Genomic DNA, 18728 nt, shown 5'->3' with positions numbered 1-18728 from the left:
ATTCCCAGTGCCGCCAGTTATTCTAGGCAGGCATTTTGAACTGACCTATATTAAATGCTGGGATAGATAATCAAAAGATAATAATTGCTTCTGGGGTAAAGCGTGATGCCCAGACCTGTAATTTCCTTTGATAGTTTTCATTAAGCAATCACAAACCATATCATGTAGAGGGGTCTCTAGGACTCCTTATTAACTAGACTTCACTACCCCATCCCGGGCACCTGAGTAAATGCAGGAGGTGCTTTGGAAGATAGTGGAGAATTTGTTTAGGAAAACGAAACAAAGCTGTGCCGTGTATTGTCTGTGTACCTAGTGGGCACTGGAAAAAAGACAGAAAAGCTGACTGTGCTCTCTCACCCTCCTTCCAAAATTCGAAGCAGGAGATCTTCATCGTTCACATTGACTGCACGATGAAAGTGTTCGCTACTTATGGGCTCCCCTGGAGAAAGCAGACAGAGAGCCGTCATCCAAACGCAGGGTAGGGAGTTCCATCTCACTCTTCATTCCAAGGCCTGGGTTCACCTTCACTTCCACAAAAGCATGAGTTGTCCCTATCAGTAGGACACATGGCCTACTCTACAACTTCTTTCACTGGAAAAGACCTGTTTCTCCCATTTTAAGAGAAACTTCAGACTGATCCAAAGAACCAGGACATCTTCAAGTTGTAAGGCATCACTTTGTGAGTTTTACCACTGATCCTCCTTCCCAATGTCTCCTGTGACCAAGGAAACCCTAGCAACTGTCACAGCATACTGTTTTCTTTTACCCAGTGGCTAAACTATCTCAAAAACAAGGACAATTGCCTTAACTCCCTAAGTCTGAGAGCCAATGAGGTGAGGGCATGTGAGAAGACCCTTAAAGGGAGATGGCAGTCTTCCAAGTGGGGAACGAGCCTAAGAAGACAAAAAGATCAGTGGGAAATTGAGAGGGCCAGTGGCTGGCAGTGACACAGTGACAGGGGTATGGATGCTATCTGAGGGGGGGGACAGGGAGGCAAATCACCGGGCTCAACTTCCACACTGATGGCCATGGGAAGACACTCTCTTCCAACCACTAGTCTGTGGTTTCACTCCTCCCACATCCCATGCCTTTCAAATCAGCATGGCTGAACTTAAAGTTGCATAAGGAATGTGGTGGTGAATGCCCAACATACCACTGCTGTCTAGTATGGTACTCCCTAATGCTCTCATATTCCACCATGTCCAGCACCCCTCCCACACTTGCAATGCCCACCTGAGCTCAGTTTGCAGTTCCTAATCTGAATAATATCAAAAGATGGTCAATCAATGGAGCCCATAGACTTTGCTAGGCACAAGGGTTTTATTCAAATCAAGGTACTGTGATAAGCTTTCAAAGCCAAGAACCTGGCTAGTCCTGTTTGTCAGAGGAAGGTCTTGCCTAGCCCAAGGATTTCACCAAAGCAGTGGTTCTCAGCCTGTGAGTCTTGGGAGTTGCCTGTCAAATATCCTGCATATCAGATATTTATATGATGGTTCATAACAGCAACAAAATCACAGCTATGAATAACCAACAAAAACCACCACCTGAGGAACTGGGTTAAGGGCCAGCATTAGGAAGGTTGAGCAACACTGAAGGGGCTCAGCGCTGGAAGCCTTTACACTCCCGAGGGCATTGGCAACGTCTAAAGACCTCTGCTGTCCCAACATCGGAGATGCTACTGGAATCTAACAGAGAAGCCCGGAGTACTGCTTAGCACCCTGTAACCCAAAGAACAGCCTGCCAGCACTCAGGACATGACCATAGCCAGTATGTCAACTGTGTTGGCCCTAGCTGGGTTGAGGACCCTAGCTACACTGAAGTGGCCTCACTGATAGACCATTGTGTGGCCCTCTACAGTTCAGGGGATTACGTAACCAAGTAGGCTGTGCTCCTTCCCTCTTTCCTCCCTATATAAAGGGAGAGGAGCCTATACGTAGCAGTGTGTCTATAAATAGCCTGTTATCTACAAAAGAGCCCATTTTTGTGTCTCTCCAGATTCAGCTGCCACAAAAGCAAATCACATAGAGTCAAGCATGACAGTGTGGAAAGTTCATTTTATTTCCTCAAAATCAAGTCTGAGCAATGCCAAGCTGTCCAAGGTCACCAGTTAGGAAGATCGGCAACAGAGCTCATGGTCAAGTCTCACATTTCATAAGCTTTGAGGTATCTGACCAATGTGATGTTTGTTTCTATTCTTACTATGTTTTTAAGGACAGAATCTAAAACAAATGTAATTCTGAACCCTGCCCTTCCCAACAAGTGTCAAATAAAAGTGAATGCCCAAAAGCTTCAGTGATTGGGGACTTGTGATATGCAGAGCACGATCTGGAAGCACCTGTAGCATTCCCACATTTCTCCACTGGCTATCTGCCCTCCACTGCACTGCCCTCCACTGCACTGCCCTCCACTGCACTGCCCTCCACTGCACTGCCCTCCACTGCACTGCCCTCCACTGCACTGCCCTCCACTGCACTGCCCTCCACTGCACTGCCCTCCACTGCACTGCCCTCCACTGCACTGCCCTCCACTGCACTGCCCTCCACTGCACTGCCCTCCACTGCACTGCCCTCCACTGCACTGCCCTCCACTGCACTGCCCTCCACTGCACTGCCCTCCACTGCACTGCCCTCCACTGCACTGCCCTCCACTGCACTGCCCTCCACTGCACTGCCTCTACCCCACTGTACTGCCCTCCACTGCACTGCCCTCCACTGCACTGCCTCTACCCCACTGTACTGCACTCCACCTCACTGCACTGCCCTCAACCTCACTACACTGTGCTCCACCTCACTACACTGTGCTCCCACCTCACTGCACTGTGCTCCCACCTCACTACACTCCACCTCACTTCAGTGCACCTCACTGCACTGCCCTCCACCTCACTGCACCACACTCCACCTCACTGCACTGTGCTCCACCTCACTTCACTGCACTCCACCTCACTGCAGTGTACTTCATTTCACTATATTCCACCTCTGTGCACAATAAGGCCTCCTAGCCTGAAGGCACTTCCTAGCACATCCTAACCAGAAAATGCTGTTGTACAAAAATATTGGAAAACAAAACAAGCTCATTTCACGCTTATGAGCTGGAGGGCTATATGCAACAAAGATGTCTAAGTGTTATGATACAGCTAAAGTAAATGTAGTGTCTATTCCTGATTCTGCTGGAGGAGTTTCACATGGGATTCTGAAAACAAAGGGACCTCCTCACTAAGACAAAGGAGAGCAGCACTCTTTCTCATACACCATACTTGCTGAGTCCCAGCAAAAAGAACAAAAAAATCATTTATCAGTTATGAGAGTTCTTCTCAGCATTAGCTCAGTCTGTACTTCCCAGCTTCCAAGACACTGTCCCAGGAGGACAGTGATGAGCTGAGGATCTCACTAGAGCCATGTGGATCAGCCCAGGAAAACCTCTTAAGGTGGGCTGGCAGTGTGCCTCGAGGGTAAAGGCACTTGCGACATAAGCCTGGGGATCTGAATGCCATCCCAAATCCCACCTGAAGGTAGACAAAGAGAAACAACTCCATAAAGTTGTCTTCTAACTTCTACATGCGTGCTATCACACACACACACACACACACACACACACACACACACATCATCATCATCATCATCATCATCATCATCATCATTTAAAAAAAAAACCTGTGAACTACAATTGACAAATATAGGACAGAATAAAAAGGCCTTTGTCTGCCACTTCTACTTCCTCTGTAGGCAGGAGTCATGGAGATGAGAGAGGAAATTCCAGGATGAGCAACATACTCCACTCCTCCAGCCAAGAGCATTTCAAGATTCCACAGGCCTGGCCCAGGAGAATGGCCTCAAAATGTGCAGCTGAATAGAAGGCAGGCTAGCCTTGGCCTTGCTGAGTCTGGCCATACCCTGATTCCTCTAAGTGGTGTGACTGCAGACATCATGCTGAGGATGCTCTAGGGGTGCCCATCTGAGTTAGATGCAGTGTACTCTGGGCTCCCCTAGGAGGGGATGGGAAGGGTGGACTGTGAGAAGCCATCTCACTCTACTTGGGGTTTATTGAGCTGCAGATGTGCACATGAGTGTGTCGTGGGACAACACCTTCCTTGGTGGAATTTGGGTCTTTATTAAAAGCAGTAAATAAATCATGAACTCATTGGAGAAGATATTTGCCAATTAACAAGTAGCAGCTGTTTTTCTTTCTTTTCAAGGGTCTGACTGATTAAAATTGCATGCTTCATTTAAGCAAGAGCCTCGTGTACTTTACCTGGGAAGGAAAAAAAAAAGGCTGAGCATCCTTTATTCAAACAAAGTGCAGGCTTTTGTAATTCATTAAAACACTCTCAAACTGAATGCAAAGCATCAGCCCACAGAAGCATTTTTGCTTGCTCTGTATAATGTGAGCATTCTCAATTCTCTGCTTAGCATCTCTGCCTCCTTAAGAGAGTCCACACTGAACAAGACAATAAGGGAACAACAGTCACCCAGTAGAATCAGAGACCTGCCGCCACCAAAGATGACACCAGTCCCGCCATGGAGCACAGCCCCAAGAGCCTAGCAGAGAAACAGTGAGGTGCAGTGTTTGGGAGTGCTATAGCATGAGCATGTGTGCACGCACACGTGCACACACACACACACACACACACACACACACACACACCACATATATACACATGCATATATGCATACTCGAATGCATAGTCACTACCAGCATGTCCCTCTCCCCTGAGAGATCTTATCTAATTATCTACAAAAACAATAGAGCTATAATGGCAAATTCCTAGGCCAGATATCTACAGATGCTTCTCTGAAGTAAGCAGGGCAAGGAGAAGCACACTTAGCCACAGGCATGTTCCTTGTCAGCTTATCTGCAGGGTCAGGCTGGTCTTTACCCTCTATGTGAACTCTGGCTGGCTTAGGTGTGTTACTCAGAGGATAGGAGGCCACTTGGAGCCCATCAAAGATGATTGCAGAACCAGCTGTGTGCACCAAGCTAGGCTTGGGTGGACTCATCCAGTTGGTGAGAGATGGATCTGTTCCCACCCTAGAAATGAGAGGGAGTCTACTCCACAGAAGTGTGTCTCTTCCTGCTCCTACTTCTGCCACTGAATCTTAATCATCTACACCCCAGTCCTGCCAGGAGAGATGGCTGACCCAACACCCCTCCATCTGGGAGCCTACAATGTAGGTGGGGGTAAAAGGAAGAGCAAATATGTAAAACGGAATGGATTAAGTGCTGGGCTTGCCTCAAAATGGGAGGAGCCTGTGCAGGGGAAGGAGAAACCTTCACAAGAAATCTGCCCTAAGCCAACTGTGCCCATGGAGCATGTGCAGTGGGCTGAACAGGGGACTGGGTAGTCCAGGGAGAGCAGAAAGAGGAGCAGTGACTGAGGTGGGAGTGGGGGTCAGAGCAGCAGGAAGAAGTCAGGAGGAAGTGCAGCGGCTGCCTGCAAGAGCATCCACCCCAGTGTCTCCAGGAGAGTTCCTCCAAAGGCAGGCTCTGTGCCTGTAATTCCCCTGCCTATTCTCATCTCCACCCTTGCCCTCCTGTACCCCAAGGGCTCATGCTAGATTCTGCCCACTCTCCCCTCTTCTTCCCCCTCCCCTTTTCCATTCCCTCCCCCTTCTGGGAGACTGAATATCTTCCCTGTAAAAGCAAAGCTTTTAAAAAAAAAAAAAAAAAAAAAAAAAGACCAAAAAAGCAAAGCTTTTGGCATCACCAGATTAAGGAACAGAGCCTCTTGCCTAAACTGTATAATTGACTGCTGTATGCCTTTCATGAAATCACCCTGTTTCATGGCTGGCTAAGCATCACTTAGGATGGCCGATGAAGCCCCCACCCCCACCCCCACCGTGCCACCCCCTCTTTAACTAACTTTGCTTTCTTCCAGAGAGCATCCATTCATCCAGAACCAGGCTTCTCTTGCCATCCTTGCAACCAAAGCACCAGTTGGGTAGCTTAAAATCTGAATCATCTTCAGTCACATGGAGGGCCTGATGGCAGGCCTTAGAACATAGGTGGTCAGAGGTAATGTGGCTAGTCTCCATGGCTTCCTCTGTGGAGCACTACCTCTCTGTGACTGGGGAAATATTGATCATGTCTTTTTTCAGTTTCAGTACCCAGACAACCAGAAGAATGTGACAGACAGGACGCACACATGCATGGAAGGAAGGCATGTAGAGTAGACAGGTGGAAGAGGCGACACTCAGCTCATCCCTGCTGGCCCACTTCCTAAGAAAGGTAACTTCCACCCTGCACCAAATGCCCACGGACAGGACAGTCCTGGGACCAAGCCAGCTCTGCCAATTCAGGACAGCATAGCTGGCCCTCCTTATGCCATGCTGTAAAGAGGTCCCGGTAGTAAGCAACATTACCACGGACCACACAAATGGAGTGCTTTCTGCTTCCAGTGAGGCTTAAGAGAAAGCAGTAAACTTTTACCTCCAAACGGCTTTGCATTTTTCATGTCTCTAAAAAGTGAGCGTAGAGCAGTGTGTACTCACGGGTCGTAGCCACCGAGACGACTGGGCTGTACTCGTATTCTCCAGAGGGGCTGGTGACTTTCAGTCGAAATCTGTACAGCGTCCTTGGTTCTAGGCCTTCAACCACATGCTTTGTTGCGTAGCCTCTGGACGAAAGGAGACAAACATGGATGCCTTTGACCACCTTGGACTTTTCCTAGCTTTATGTCATTTCCTGACAGTAATACATTAAAATATTTAAAGATACGTGTGCCTGTTGTGTCTGAGGGAGGAATGGTTTATATGTATCCACAATCTCACTAACAATGCAGGTGAGATTTTGTCTTGGGGGAGGGTAGCACAAAGAAAATCTTTTCATGTGTACAGTGGGTTTTCAGTTTTTTTTGCTTTTTTGTTTTTTTAACCCCTGAAGAGTATTTTTTATTGGATATTTTATTTATTTACATTTCAAATGTTGTCCCCTTTCCTAGTTTCCCCTCTGCAAACTCCCTATCCCATCTTCCCTCCCTCTGCTTCTGTGAGTGTGCTCCCCCACCCACCCACTCCTGCCACCCCACCTTGGCATTTCCCTACACTGAAGCATCGAACCTTCCCAGGACTAAGGGCCTCTCCTCCCATTGGTGCCCAACAAGGCCATCTCTGCTACATATGCAGCTGGAGTCATGGGTCCCTCCATGTGTACTCTTTAGTTGGTGGTTTAGTCTCTGGGAGCTCTGGTGGGGGGGGGGGGGTCTGACTGGTTGATATTGTTGTTCTTCCTATGGGTTTCAAACCCCTTCAGTTCCTTCAGTCCTTTCCCTAACTCCTCCACTGGGGACCCAGGCTCAGTCCAATGGTTGGCTGCAACCTCTGTAGTTGTCAGATTCTGGCAGAGTCTCCCAGGAGACAGCTATATCAGGCTCCTGTCAGCAAGCACTTCTTGGCATCTGCAATATTGTCTGGGTTTGGTGTCTGTATATGGGATGGATCCCCAGGTGGGGCAGTCTCTGGATGACCTTTCCTTCAGTCTTTGTTCCAAACTTTATCTTCGTTTTCCTCCCTTGAGTATTTGTTCCCCCTTCTAAGGAATACAGAAGCATCCACACTTTGGTTTTTCTTCTTCTTGAGCTTCATATGGTCTATGAATTGTATCTTGAGTATTCTGAGCTTTTGAGCTAATATCCACTTATCAGTGAGTACATACGGTGTATGTTCTTTTGTGACTGGGTTACTTCACTCAGGATGATATTTTCTAGATCCATCCATTTGCCTAAGAATTTCACAAAGTCATTGTTTTAATACCTGAGTAGTACTCCATTGCGTAAATGTACCACATTTTCTGTCCATTCCTCTGTTGAGGGACATCTGGGTTCTTTCTAGCTTCTGGCTATTATAAATAAGCCTGCTATAAACATAGTGGAGCATGTGTTCTTGTTATATGTTGGAGCATCTTTTGGGTATATGCCCAGGACTGGTATAGCTGGGTCCTCAGGTAGTACTATGTCCAATTTTCTGAGGAACTGCCAGACTGATTTTCACAGTGGTTGTACCAGCTTGCAATCCCACCAGCAATGGAGGAGTGTTCCTCTCTCTGCACATCTTCGCCAGCATCTGTTGTCACCTGAGTTTTTTTATTTTAGCCATTCTGACTGGTGTGAGGCGGAATCTCAGGATTGTTTTGATTTGCATTTCCCAGATGAGTAAGGATGTTGAACATTTCTCTTTTTTTTTTATTAACTTGAGTATTTCTTATTTACATTTCAGGTGTTATTCCCTTTCCTGGTTTCTGGGCAAACATCCCCCTAATCCCCCCTCCCCTTCTTTATGGGTGTTCCCCTCCCCATCCTCCCCCCATTGCCGCCCTCCCCCCAACAATCACGTTCACTGGGGGTTCAGTCTTAGTAGGACCAAGGGCTTCCCCTTCCACTGGTGATCTTACTAGAATATTCATTGCTACCTATGAGGTCAGAGTCCAGGGTCAGTCCATGTATAGTCTTTAGGTAGTGGCTTAGTCCCTGGAAGCTCTGGTTGCTTGGCATTGTTGTTCATAAGGGGTCCCGAGCTCCTTCAAGCTCTTCCAGTTCTTTCTCTGATTCCTTCAACGGGGGTCCCATTCTCAGTTCAGTGGTTTGCTGCTGGCATTCGCCTCTGTATTTGCTGTATTCTGGCTGTGTCTCTCAGGAGCGATCTACATCCGGCTCCTGTCGGCCTGCACTTCTTTGCTTCATCCATCTTGTCTAATTGAATGGCTGTATATGTATGGGCCACATGTGGGGCAGAATGGGTGTTCCTTCTGTGTCTGTTTTAATTTTTGCCTCTCTATTCCCTGCCAAGGGTATTCTTGTTCCCCTTTTAAAGAAGGAGTGAAGCATTCACATTTTGATCATCCGTCTTGAGTTTCATTTGTTCTAGGCATCTAGGGTAATTCAACCATTTGGGCTAATAGCCACTTATCAATGAGTGCATACCATGTGTGTTTTTCTGTGATTGGGTTACCTCACTCAGGATGATATTTTCCAGTTCTAACCATTTGCCTACGAATTTCATAAAGTCATTATTTTTGATAGCTGAGTAATATTCCATTGTGTAGATGTACCACATTTTCTGTATCCATTCCTCTGTTGAAGGGCATCTGGGTTCTTTCCAGCTTCTGGCTATTATAAATAAGGCTGCGATGAACATAGTGGAGCACGTGTCTTTTTTATATGTTGGGGCATCTTTTGGGTATATGCCCAAGAGAGGTGTAGCTGGATCCTCAGGCAGTTCAATGTCCAATTTTCTGAGGAACCTCCAGACTGATTTCCAGAATAGTTGTACCAGTCTGCAATCCCACCAACAATGGAGGAGTTGAACATTTCTTTAGGTGCTTCTTGGCCATTCGATATTCCTCAGTTGAGAATTCTCTGTTTAGCTCTGTATCCCATTTTTAATAGGGTTATTTGATTCTCTGTAGTCTAACTCCTTGAGTTCTTTGTATACATTGGATATTAGCCCTCTAGAGGATGTAGGATTGGTAAAAATCTTTTTCCAATCTGTTGGTTGCCATTTTGTCCTATTGACAGTGTCTTTTGCCTTACAGAAGCTTTGCAATTTTATGAGGTTCTATTTGCTGATTCTTGATCTTAGAGCATAAGTCATTGGTGTTTTGTTCAGGAAATTTTCTCCAGTGCCCATGTGTTCGAGATGTTTCCCCACTTTCTCTTCTATTAGTTTCAGTGTATCTGGTTTTATGTGGAAGTCCTTGATCCACTTGGACTTGAGCTTTGTACAGGGAGATAAGAATGGATTGATTTGCATTCTTCTACATGCTGACCTCCAGTTGAACCAGCACCATTTGTTGAAAATGGTATCTTTTTCCCACTGGATGGCTTTAGCTTCTTTGTCAAAAATCAAGTGACCATAGGTGTGTGGGTTCATTTCTGGGTCTTCACTTTTATTCAAGGGTTTTCAGTTTTACATCATGTAGCTTTTGCCTTGCCTGCATGCCAGGTCACCTAGGCAGCATTTCCCAACAGCAGGTAACAACAGGTGGAAGCGACTTTGAATGCTGATCCTTGTTTATTGGTATGGTCACAGATCCATACCTTTGTGGCATGTAACCTCTTTGCCCCATCTGGTCTAGCCAGGTGTGGTGTAGCAATTTCCTTCTAATTAAAACATTCCATCCAGAAAGGAATGGGGAAGGCTCGTGAGTCTCTGGAAGCAAATAACTCACAAGTCTTAGCAAGTTCCTGAAACGAGTAAGATTCAGAAGGCTAGGGGAGGAATTTTCCTGACAGCCTGGATACAAGACAAAGGAACTTTCCCATCACCTAAGCTGCCTAAGTAGAGACTCTCTGACCTGCAGATCTGCCTAAAAGTTTCTCAGAGCTTCAAGATTGCAGCTTTTGTCAGTCAGTACCTTTGTCACAACTGCCTCTGAGTCCTCCATGTGCCTATACCCAACCCCTCCCACACCCTCCTAGAAAAAAAAAAAACAACGATCTCACTGGTTCACCAAGTTTCTTTTTAATAAAATTGTTCCCATAGTGTGTCATTGGTATCTAGAATAAATAAACATTTGTTTATACTCCCCACAAAAAAAAAAAAAAACGTTTCACATAACACTGTGCTTAGTGAAAAATCATACTAACCCATAAAATTCATATTCAGACGACAAAGTTTCACATTTAAAAGATTATTGCACACATGTGAGTTTCAAATAGTCTTCAAGGCTGACGCTGATAGCTATTGCCTCTACAGCAAGCAAAACACTGCAGGGAACAGGCCAATGATGGTTCGCTGCTCCGAAGTCAAGCCAATGATGGTTCGCTGCTCTGAAGTCAAGCCAATGATGGTTCGCTGCTCCAAAGCAAATCAGTTTAGCTAGGAAGTCAGGCACCACAATACAAAACAACTCTAACATCTTACATCATAAATAAGTTCACCGAGGAATGCTGGTGGGCAACAGGAGTTGAAGGTTTCTATGGTAGAAGTTGACTAGAGGCTTGCAGTGAAGATCCCATGACTCTAGGGAAAGATGTCTGAATTCTGTAATCGGGAGCTTAGAAATGAGAACTGGAAAACAGTGCAGTGGCTGGCCGGCTGCCCTGCCCTGGCCTTCTCTGAGGATGCTGGAACCAGAAGGTGCAGGGAGATGCCAGGTGTCTGCTATGAGGAAAGTGGAGGGGATGGCTCTGCTTTGGTGCGCATTTTAAGACACCAAGCCTTCAAAGGGGACAGGATGGCATGTAGCTCAAAATATGCCTCAATTTTCAGTTTCATTCTCCTACCAGAAGTCTTTCCTGGGCTTTGAGTAGATCCCAAGTGTCCCTATTTCAATGCTGTATCTAACTAAGTTTGTCTTTGCTTGTGCTTCAAAGGCTTGACCTTGGATGAGGCATCACACTATCTCTAATTCTTTTTCTCTCCACTTCACTGCTCTCTTGCTTTTTTCCCTTCAGTATACTTCCCATGACTCCATGCATGCAAGCTTACCACTGCTTGCTGTCCTTTCTCTCCTCCTCAGCAGAGCTTCTGCAGAGGCCAAAGCCATACATTACTATGCAAACTGTACAAGGATGTTTGTGTCCAACCTAAATATTTACACACAAGTTAAGTTCTGTACAATTCAAACTTATCCCATGCCCATTTGTTGCAAGGTGTTGGGCCAGGCAGCCCCAGATGAGTTCAAGACTGAGTTAAATCATTCACCATCCTGCAGGCCTTATCTCCTGGAGTCAGTATCGTGGCTGAGAGAAGCTTGCCTGGACACACATGGCTGCAGAATAAATACAGTCCTCAGCTGTTACTCAAGGCCTCATTTATTCATCCCCAAAGCCCACTAGAAAAATCAGTCTCTTTTCCAAGGTGTGGCATTAGAGGGGTAGCTACAGAACAGAGCTGCCCTGACCCTGGGTGAAGCCCTTCCTGTCCCCATCCCATCCAGAGTCTATAGTCTGATTTCCTCCTGAGCTTATTCCCCTGCATGGGGAATGATGGGTGGAAGAAGAGAGGGTTGCATGGTGTACTGCCAGGAAGGTCTCTCTGACTTCTATGACAGACAAGAAATGTCAGAATGAAACGTAAGGTTCAAAGGTCAGCCCCAGGATGAAAGGCTCAAGCAGAATGTACACAGGGTATGTCAGATCCAGGCATTCGAGGAAAGATGCTCCAATGAGATCCAGCTACATCACCCAACTCCACGTTTACCAAAACCCTTTCTCCTTGGTGCTCCTCCAACATTGAGATTCCAGGAGAAATTAGTAACTTGCACCACAAATTACTTCAGGCACCAAAACCCAACAGAGCCAAAAATAATAATAATCTGAGCATTAGACCTCTCTAACATCAGGCCCTGTTCCCTGCCTTCTGTTGTCAAATTCAGCTCCATTCTGGTATCCTTTATTTGTAAAGCCACCCCTCTTCACTCAAAGAAGGTGCACGGTTGGCAAGGCCAGCCCATCCGTCAGTGCAGACACACAGGCAAGGGTCTAACCCTGTGCCCTGGGATGGGAGGACGGTGGCAGGAAGGGAGCTCGGTGACGCTGAGGTTGGGGGATGAGAAGCCTGTCACTTTCACACTGGTGCCGTTGGGAGTTAGCCGCCATGGAAAACTCGAATTCCCTGCTGTAGAGAGGCCTCATGGCAAGATGGAGCCCGTGGACAGTGGCAGGCAGTGATGGAGAGAAAAAAGTCTAGGAAGGGTCCTACATGCCAGCTTCCAGCCAACAGACGCACTACTGCACCCGCCAAAGTCCATGGAGCAGAGGCCAGGGCCATCACAGGCCAGCTGAGAGACAGACAGATGGACACACAGTCGGTTATACACTAATATGAGATAATAAAAAATGGTTCTGATGGCATAAAGAAAAACATTTGAATTTTAAAAAACATAAATACACTCACCACAATGTGAACTCTCTAGACAAGCAGAATAAATGTCCTGAAATACTACATGGGCTGAAAATTATAATCCAGAAAATAAAGGTGGATCAGGTTATTCTTAGGAAGAGGTAGACTATATCGATAAGTGAGCATCCTCACTATGGTTTGGGAAGGGTTGGTCCCCTAAGAGATGGGTGGGCATGCCCGTGAGAGTGTGTGTGGTAAGTGCTCATGTACACATGCAAGTCTACACACAGTCTCCCTTGCTTGTTGACATTCATTCAATAGAGGTCTAATGCACTGGCAAATTTTAAGGCATTCTGTTTTGGATTTTGAGATAAAGCCTTGGAATTCTGTCTAGGCTGGTCCCCATCTCCTGGCCTCAAGTGAAACCCACATTCACCCACCACCCACCCCTGTCTCAGCCTCCCAAACACCTGGGACCACAGACCTGAGCCTAGATCCACTAGCAAATGCTTTAAATCTACCATTAAAAGCATCCTGTGTTCAACCAGTTCACACACTGTCCTGCTCTCTCTCCCCCTTCATTTATCACACAAACTTCCTGATTAACCCTCTCTGCTGCCTACTGCCCCTCCTCCCACGGCCTCATCTTAGGCAGTCACAGTGGCCATCATAGACCGTATAGACCCTGCCTCTTCTGGATTAACAACTTTATTTGCTTCCCCCAACCTCTTTCTAGTAAAAGCCAGTGCTCTCTGGGTAAGTCACAGCCACCTGGTTACCTCTTGCTACCTTGTCAACCTCACCAATACTCCTCCACATCCTCCACGACCTTCCCTGTTTGGCACTGCTTTGGCTTGGAAAGTCCCACCCCACACTTGCTTCAGGCCCTTAATCCAGGTCCCAGACCCCTAACCTGCCCCATGCTTTCCTCCTTAGGACCCTGACACCCTGTGCATGTTCACTTGCATGTTCACTTATCAGGCGTTCTCAATATGAGGAATTCCTATGTGACTCCAGTGTCACATCTCTGGCTTTTGGAACAGTGTTTGCAGTGTCATAGGCACTCAGTAATATATGAAGAAGATGTGGATAAAAAGCATAAGAGGGTGGCAACTGTCACAGCAAGGAAGGGCAACAGGAAGACAGCAAGGGAGCCTTTCAGATGATGGGGAATGTTACATTGGCAGGACGAGGGGACAGAGTGATGGGGGAGAACAAGAACCACACAGAGAGGATGCCAAGGCATATTCAAAACACAGGAAGCCCCTACATCAGAGAAAGTTTGTGCTCTGAAATAAGAGGTAATCAAGCAGCTGTGAGCAAGCTGCACACACACACATGCATCATGTATACCATACAAAGAGACAGACAACACAAATGTGTATACATGCACATTTGTGCACACATGTGGAACATGATGAAACAACACCCTAGGGAGCATGGCCTTCATCCTCCATGCAAAGAAGACCCACTTAGGATGATATTACAAATGAGAGAGAGAGAAAAAAAATCAGTCTTCAGGGTAGAAAGAAGAGGCAGAGAGCAAGGAGACTCATCTCACCAGCAAATCCTGGGCAGTTCAGGGACTAGGACACATAGGAAAACAGACAGAAATGGAGCAGAATGCCTTGGCCTTGTGAAGGAGAGCAGAGGGGGAAACCCACAAAACTAGGTAACTGTACTTCTGAGAACTATAAGGGAAACCCAAGCCAAAGACCACTCCAGTGATGCAGACTACAGTGTGCTGATGGACCAGAGCCAAACTTCCAGGGCAGGAGGAAGCACCCAAGGCCACAGTGTGCACTAGATAACCATCTTAGTAAGGAAGGCATCTGCCAGCTTTAATGATAGAATGAGGTGCGGAAGGAGACAAATGAGGTAGGACTGCTGCAGTCCAAGCCTGCCACCTAGTGGGCAGATACAAGTGCACACTTTTCAAGGGATAAAACCTTTCACCAAAAAGCCCTTGGAGCCAGTTCAGGTGATGCCACCAGCTCTGGATGGCAGACCACTACCCAAACTGTTCTCTGGCCAGACCACAGCCAGGTTTCTGGGGTCAAGGTGAATGAGGCAGACCCTATGTTAGCTGAAGGCTGGAGCGTGTGACTGGTGTCTCTCTAAATAAACCTTGGGCACTTGGTATAAAAAGAAGGGAGGGAGGGCAGGCAAGCCAAGAAGTGGCAAAAGAACATAGCCAGGACAGTTCCCCAGGCTCTGGCCATGCACAAGTCAGACAAGTTAAAGACTCTGTCTTTTTCTTCCTCCATTAAAAAAAAGACTTAAAATATAATTTAAGGATGAGAAAGACAGTTCAGTGGGTGAAAAGAGCATTTGTCATAAAAGCATCAGGACCTGAGTTCAGATCCCTAGCACCTACATTAGAAAGCTGGCTGTGGCCCCACACACCTGGAGTGCCAGCACTGGGGTAGGGAAAGACAGGAGGACAGTTGGGGTTTGCTGGCCAGTGAGCAGGCAGTCATTGCCAGAGGGCAAGCTGGCTGTCAATGAAGGAACTTGTTTCAATGGAATAGGGGCTAAAATGAAAAAGCAGGGCACTCAACATGCTCCTCTGGCCACCATGGGTAGGTATACCTGCACAAACACACACACATACACACACACACACACACACACACACACACACACACACACAAAATACATTTTTTAAAGATTTGTTTATTTATTATATGTAAGTACACTGTAGCTGTCTTCAGACACACCAGAAGAGAGCGTCAGATCTCATTACAGATGGTTATGAGCCACCATGTGGTTGCTGGGATTTGAACTCGGGACCTCTGGAAGAGCAGTCAGTGCTCTTAACCGCTGAGCCATCTCTCCATCCCCAAAATACATTTTATATTATGTATATATGCATTTAAAAGGAAATTGACTTCACAATAGACCATGTGACATGATTTTTAAAAACCATGGCTATTTTCTGTCAATTTGACATAAGCTCAAGTCAGTTGAGAACATGTTTGACCAGATATCCTACAGGAAAGTCTATGGGGCATTTTATTTGGTTGGTTTTGGTTTGGTTTGGTTTGGTTTTTTTGATCAATGATTGATGTAGAAGAGCCCATGCCCACTGTGGGCGGTGCTAGTCCTAGGTAGGTGGTCCTGAGAGTGTAAGAAAGCAAGAAGAGCAAGCATGAGGAGCGAGCCTGTAAGCAGCACCCCTCCCCTCCATGACCTCTGCAACAGCTCCTGCCTCCAGGTTCCTGCTCTGACTTCCCCCATGATGGACTGTGGTGTGGAACTGTGAGCTGAAGTAAGCCTCTTCCTCCCCAAGTTGCTTTTGACCATGGTCCTTATCACAATAGAAACCTAACTGAGTCAGGGATTCAGGGTCCAAAATTATTTTCATATGGTAACTATATTTCAGATAATGCTATTTCTGTTTGAATACAGAGAAATGCTTCTCAAATATCAGGATGTTACTTAGGTAACAACTAAAGGGTGGAGTGGAGGGAAGAATAACACTGGGAAGGGAAGAAGGGGACAGTGTGACATGAGACCAGATACACGTCATCACCATCCAGGCTGTCCCCACGTCCCCACACCAGCACTTGGGTATAATGCCTCCGGAGGAAAGGCCAGACAAGCACCTGACAAAGCATCCTAGATCCTGACCGCGTCATTGCCGGTGTCTGCCTGTGACTTACTGCACTACTGTGTCCCGGGCACCAGTGAACGGTAGGGGAGGCTCTGCTGTGCCAATCCTTGTGGCACCTACAGCAAAGGCTAAGCAAGGCCACACTGCAAAGAGCTGAGCAGCCAAGGGAAGTTAAGGCAGTGCTAACATGAAGACAAGGAGTCCCCTTCCATGGCACTTTGTTTGTGTAAAAGCCATAACTCTGCAAGGGCCTGCAGCCTGCCAGCAGTGGTCTAGGAACTGGGACAGAGTACTGCACAAGCCAGAAGTCTGGCCCATCTCCCATTGTGCCTAAATATTGGTGGGGAGACCCAATAGAACAAGCCACCACATGGGAGGGCCCCAGCGCGGCACTTGTGAGCGCCTCAATGGGGATCTGAGGTAAGGCTGCAGGCAGGGCGTGTGGACTGGCAAACTTTGTGGCCTTTAGAGCAAGAAGGGAGTATGGAGGAGGGAACTTCATTTAGGGTTCATATCCTGGGAAGGATGTGGCCAATTAAATCAGAAGAAAATGCTCAAGAGACTAACAAGCAAGGCCCTGATGTGAGGCACACCCGGCCTCCAGGCTGAAATGGAGGCCATTCTGGGTAGAAAGAGTTGAGAAGAGGACAGCTAGGTCAGACGAGATTAGAGCAGTCAGCTGGTGTGGACTAGAGGTGCTTCACCTGGCATCCACACACAGAACAGCCCGATGGGAACCACAGCTCACATCAACCTGCTAACTTGTCTATCCAGCTCTGCATTGTTGCCATAGGCAAATACACTAGCCTACTTCTGGAGTCAAAGAAGCTCTCAGTTATAGGGGTTCGTTCCCACTATCCCCAACATTGCACTAACTTGAGTGCCACACATGTAATCACAGCACTCACAAGGTGGAGGCAGGAGAGCCAGGTCAAGGTCACCTTCAGCTCCATAGTGAGTTTGAGGACAACTATGGGCTGCATGATACCCTGTAAAATGTGTGTCCCACTAATGCTCATACCAAGAGTCCATGGATTCAGCCCTTAACCTCAGAGGTGCCAGGGGGTTCTTGGTGACCTAGGAAACCATTCTACAGTGAAGAAAGAAAGAAGTGTGAGCAGCTGCGCCTGTACCTACGTGTAAATGACACCGTAGTTGTGCATCTTGGGGTCCTCCTCTTCAATGGAGAACCTAAGCCACTGCTCCTGTGGTCCTTGCCGTTTCTCTCTCTTTTCCAGATCCCAGTACAGTTCGATGCTGTGATGAGTCACCTTGCCCACAACAGGAGGATGGGGCCTTAGGAGTGGCACGATTTCTGAAAAAAGAAATATGGAGTTCAGGGCCCTGTTTCCAGAAGGTCAGAGCTGCCAGTAACCCAGCTGACTCCCACACATTGAACACTCAGGTAAAGGTGAACACCTGCACGTAAGCCCCTTGACACTCCCGAAGGCAACTAAACTGGTCTACTGCTACTACGATTCACCATGACCCTTCCAGGAGGCAGGTTACTGTGGCCCAGCAAATAGTTGAATCTTTAAGAATGAGACTCCATGAGCTGCTATCATCTTTTGGTGAACTGGGTCACAGAGAGAGCCAAGACATGAACACCATATTTGGTCTAATATTTTATTTATAACAGACAACAAAGGCTTGATGTCTATTCCATATGATTAGCACTATTTAAACAAGAACAGGCTAGTCGTGACCCAGGTAAAAGATAAGCTGTGTGCCAAACGGAGCAAGCAAATAGCCAAGAGGACATGGAACAACATCCCACAACCTGATGTCACAGAGATCAGCAGCAACAAGCTCTCACTCCGAGTCCAGTCAGACACTGAGGAGACCTCGTTTTGATTACAAGTGACACTATCAGGAGACACACTCAGCCATTGGCTGTGGAGAAGTAGGAACCAAAGCCTTGCCAGAGAGCACTATGGAAGCATATGGGAAGAGAAACGTGGCCAGTGGAGATGTAGCTTGGAGGGCAGAGTGCCTGCCTGGTGTGCATAGAGCCCAGGGCTCCATCCCCAACATTGCCCAAACTTGAGTGCCACACATGTAATCACGGCACTCATGAGGTGGAGGCAGGAGAGCCAGGTCAAGGTCACCTTCAGTCCCACGGTGAGTTTGAGGACAACTATGGGCTGCATGATGTAAATGTGTGTAAAACGTAAAATGTGTGTCCTACTCACTAGGTCACTCATCGTAGTGATCTTTGCCACAGTGATGAAGACAAAGACATGAGGACATGAACTGCATCATAGCAGAGCAGTTTTCACGAGGAAAGGGGAGCCCTTGGTAAGGGAATGGATGGATGATTTGCCAGGTCTACAACG

At 47.0% G+C, this 18728-nt stretch overlaps 1 protein-coding gene across 4 annotated transcripts in view; it reads right to left on the bottom strand.

The window, feature by feature from the left end:
* Positions 1-18728, bottom strand: part of Fank1 (fibronectin type III and ankyrin repeat domains 1) — a 107295-nt gene that overhangs the window by 20144 nt on the left and 68423 nt on the right. For all 4 annotated transcript variants that reach the window (XM_063263792.1, XM_039078830.2, XM_006230439.5 and 1 more), the window contains exons 2-4: positions 17530-17707; positions 6486-6610; positions 358-439 (exon numbers count right to left, since the gene is read on the bottom strand). In XM_063263792.1, coding sequence (XP_063119862.1) covers positions 358-439; positions 6486-6610; positions 17530-17707 — 385 coding nt within the window. The remainder of the gene's footprint in view (positions 1-357; positions 440-6485; positions 6611-17529; positions 17708-18728) is intronic.

The sequence above is a fragment of the Rattus norvegicus genome, chromosome 1 (genome assembly GCF_036323735.1).
Source record: "Rattus norvegicus strain BN/NHsdMcwi chromosome 1, GRCr8, whole genome shotgun sequence".
In the NCBI taxonomy this organism is placed as follows: domain Eukaryota; kingdom Metazoa; phylum Chordata; class Mammalia; order Rodentia; family Muridae; genus Rattus; species Rattus norvegicus.
Note: the sequence above shows the minus strand (reverse complement) of the source record. Positions and strands in the feature narration are given on the sequence as shown.